This window comes from Lathyrus oleraceus, chromosome 3 (genome assembly GCF_024323335.1).
Source record: "Lathyrus oleraceus cultivar Zhongwan6 chromosome 3, CAAS_Psat_ZW6_1.0, whole genome shotgun sequence".
NCBI lineage: Eukaryota > Viridiplantae > Streptophyta > Magnoliopsida > Fabales > Fabaceae > Lathyrus > Lathyrus oleraceus.
The window spans coordinates 167,807,834-167,811,427 of record NC_066581.1 but is presented as its reverse complement, the minus strand read 5'-3'; the positions used below and the strand labels follow the sequence as shown (position 1 = coordinate 167,811,427).

The 3,594-nt window shown below is 36.3% G+C and overlaps 1 protein-coding gene across 1 annotated transcript; it reads left to right on the top strand.

Annotated features, from left to right (window-relative positions):
- Positions 1-852: 852 nt before the first annotated feature.
- On the top strand, positions 853-3,594 carry LOC127126034 (probable arabinose 5-phosphate isomerase). Its single transcript, XM_051054896.1, has 3 exons — positions 853-1,773; positions 2,097-2,320; positions 2,899-3,594. Exons 1-3 carry the CDS (start codon positions 1,126-1,128, stop codon positions 3,053-3,055), a joined length of 1,029 nt encoding a protein of 342 aa, XP_050910853.1. The 5' UTR covers positions 853-1,125; the 3' UTR covers positions 3,056-3,594.

Below are 3,594 nucleotides of genomic sequence, written 5' to 3'. Positions count from 1 at the left end.
CATTTTTTTCCACAATGACAATAGCCTTGTTCGTAACACTTTCCCATTGATTTTTTCTGCAGCATGTCCATGAACTAACTCATCATATGCCAAAGACATTGTTGAAGTGCTCGAAAAACTTCTATTTCCTCATTTAACTTTTTTTTATTACATTTCTTCATATCAATTTCCTATCTTGGTTTGTTCAATTTTTCGTATCAATCCCTAACATTACTGCAAACGTAATTTTGTACTTTCGATATGCAAATTTCTTTAAATTAAACATGTGTATATAATCATAATTTGGGTTAATACCTATTTTGCCCATTGGCAAATTGACGATTTTTTAAAAACCCATGTGAAAAAGAGGTTGAATTCTCCATGCCATATGCATATTCCCTTGTTTTGCCCCCTCGAAAAATCGAATCATAAAAAATAATGACATGACGGGGGGATTTTACAAAATCGACAATTTAGTCGGAGACAAAAATATGTATTAATCATTCAAAACAACTTTATATTTTATAGGTTATTAATGAGTAAAGTTTTTGAGTGGTCAAAACAAAAAAATCTTCCTATAGCAAGAAAAAATTTAAACTTTTTCTTATAATTAATTTTTCAAAAATCACCAATTTAATAGGGAGCAAAATAAATATTAACTTACATAATTTTATTGATCCAAAATTATATAGGGTTGCAAATTCAACCGATAGAAATAACAAATTCCACACAATAATATTTATACAAGAATATTTGAAAAAAAATCTAATAATATATTTAATGTTTGACTTTTAGTTTGCGATTCTTATGTATATTATTAATACATGTCAATTGTCAATATAATGAATCCTCCTTTTTTTTTAGTTTTATTATATGTGTTTTCAACTTTCAACCTTGAATCAACTTTTCTCCATATTTTCAAATCCCAAACAATGTCTTAGATGTTTCACATCATTTTCTAATGTTTTCTTTTCTTCTACCTGGGGTAATTTAATTTTAACGGCACCACCGACACCAGGTTCTTTCCTTACCGCGTAAATTAACATATTACAATATCTTCCAACTTCGCCATTAATGCATTACAACTATATAACAGAATATCTTCTTTTCTTTCTTCTACCCATCTCAGAACAACAATAAACCCAAATGGGTTCTCTACCGGCATTTCCAAACGGTTATCCTCCAAAACAAAGAATTAACAGGCTAATTGACGAAACTACCCTCGCTGATCTCTTCAAATCCCAGCAAAACCATCTCAACTTCTTCTTCGACCGCATCGACCATTCCCAAACCCTAGCATTCACACGCACTCTCCTCGATGCTTCCGGCACCGTCTTCTTCACCGGCGTCGGTAAATCCGGCTTCGTGGCGCATAAAATCTCTCAGACACTCGTTTCCCTCGGTATCCGTTCTGCTTTCCTATCCCCCGTCGATGCTCTGCACGGTGACATCGGAATCCTCAGTGACCGTGACGTGCTCGTTCTCTTAAGCAAATCTGGTGCCACCGAGGAGCTTATTCGCCTTGTTCCTTGCGCTAGAGCTAAAGGTGCGTGTCTCATTGCTGTGACGTCCGTTGAAGGGAACGCGCTTTCGGTAGTGTGTGATATGACCGTGCATTTGCCGTTGGAGAGGGAGCTTTGTCCGTTTAACCTTGCGCCTGTCACTTCCACTGCAATTCAGATGGTTTTCGGTGATACGGTGGCTATTGCGCTCATGGCTGCAAGGAATCTCACCAAGGATGAGTATGCTGCTAACCATCCCGCCGGTAAAATCGGCAAGAGCCTCATCTTTAAGGTCAGCATTTTCTCTTTTGTGTGTTTTCTGTTTTATGAACAAATTGAAATAACAGAATCTGCATTTCCTGCTAAATTGTGATTACTTAATTATGGTAGATGTGATGGGAAATTGTGATGTTTGTCAGAGATCTCCAATTTTGCTGTTCTGGATCGCTCTTTTATTAGGGAATTAGTCAAATGAATTAGGTTCCGATAATTGCGATCACAATGTAGTAAAAGGTCTTTGAAATTGTTGCTGTGAATTAATTGGATCAATTAGGTTTCAGTGAAAACATTTTGTGAATGAAATGTAATTGTTGTTGTGATTGTGTTTATGTGCAGGTAAGAGATGTGATGAAGAAAGATGAGGAGCTTCCAATTTGCAGGGAATCAGATTTGATTATGGATCAGCTTGTGGAGCTGACGAGTAAAGGATGTGGATGCCTTCTTGTTATTGATGATGATCGTCGTCTGATTGGGACATTTACCGATGGTGATCTGCGTCGTACCCTCAAAGCTAGTGGGGAAGGCATTTTCAAACTCACAGTAGGGAAAATGTGCAACAGGTAACAACACAGATCTGCACAAGGATTTCACTTGAAAAAAACGTATCTGATAGTTTCTGCACCCTCTAACATAGGAAGCCAATAGGAATTTATATTAGATTGTGCGTTTTGTTTGAGGAGATTGGAGCTTTATGAACGATAGTATGTGGTGGTGAGTTTTAAAATTGGTTTTTCCTAAAACCTTTGTTCTCAAACAGTGGCTTTAGCTCTGTTATAGAGCAGAATTTGAACAACTCGCCATTGTTCTGCAATCCGCTGTTTATTACAGAGTACTGCCAGTTGCTACTCTAAAGCTTAGAGAAGTTTAAGCAAATCAATATTATCTGTAATATGTGATTGAGTAAACTGGTTAAAACATGATTTTAATACAAAGACAAGTCTTTGGTTAGTGTTAGATAGAATTGAATAATTGATTTACAATACACCAAATTTACAATATAAATCACTTCAATTGAAACTCAATTTTGACCAATTAAATGATTTCTGTATTGTGATGCTTGCTCCATGACAGCTCTATGGATACAAACATATGGATGTAATAATATATTGATGTTGAACCTTTGATCTTGGGATTTCAGGAATCCGAGAACTATTGGTCCAGATGCTATGGCAGTGGATGCCATGAAGAAGATGGAAGCCCCTCCATCACCAGTCCAATTTTTGCCTGTGATAGATGATGACAATATTGTGATTGGGATTGTCACGTTGCATGGTTTGGTTTCAGCTGGGTTGTGATTGGCTTCAGCTGGGTATTGATTATGTCTATAAATCATAGAGCCTATTTTGCTATTAGTTCATCGAGTCATTCTTTATAGCCCCGATATTAGCATTTGAATCCGCCCAATTCCGAGCGGGATTCTGGTGCTCTTCTGTAACTCTATTCCACAGGGAAATATGAATTTTTTTCATCTCACTTGTGGTCAAAGAGTCTAAATTGTTTGATGAAAACAATTTTCTCCACACACTACATTTCTAAAAACCCTCAAGAGTATTTTCGAACATGAAAAACACTATTTTTTGTTCAGAAGTGTACATCCAGCCAACACAAACTATTTCTTCTGGATGTGAAAAGTTCCTCCCTTGTTTGATGCAATGTTGGACCTACTTGTCTCATGGGTCTGGATTTGTATTACTATATCCGTGTGTCTATTTGTTGTCTTACTTTCAGGAAGTAAGATGCTGTATCTGAGAGCTTCTATATATTATTGATTTATCATTGTATATTCCTATCTTGTATTGAATGTTAAAAATATGCATGTTACAAGTTCCAACAA

Bases quoted from the DNA above. Each gene is read 5' to 3' on its own strand.
- LOC127126034 (XM_051054896.1), top strand. From the start codon at position 1,126: ATGGGTTCTCTACCGGCATTTCCAAACGGTTATCCTCCAAAACAAAGA. The intron at 1,774-2,096 runs GTCAGCATTTTC...GTTTATGTGCAG, and splicing joins GCAAGAGCCTCATCTTTAAG to GTAAGAGATGTGATGAAGAA. The intron at 2,321-2,898 runs GTAACAACACAG...TTGGGATTTCAG, and splicing joins GTAGGGAAAATGTGCAACAG to GAATCCGAGAACTATTGGTC.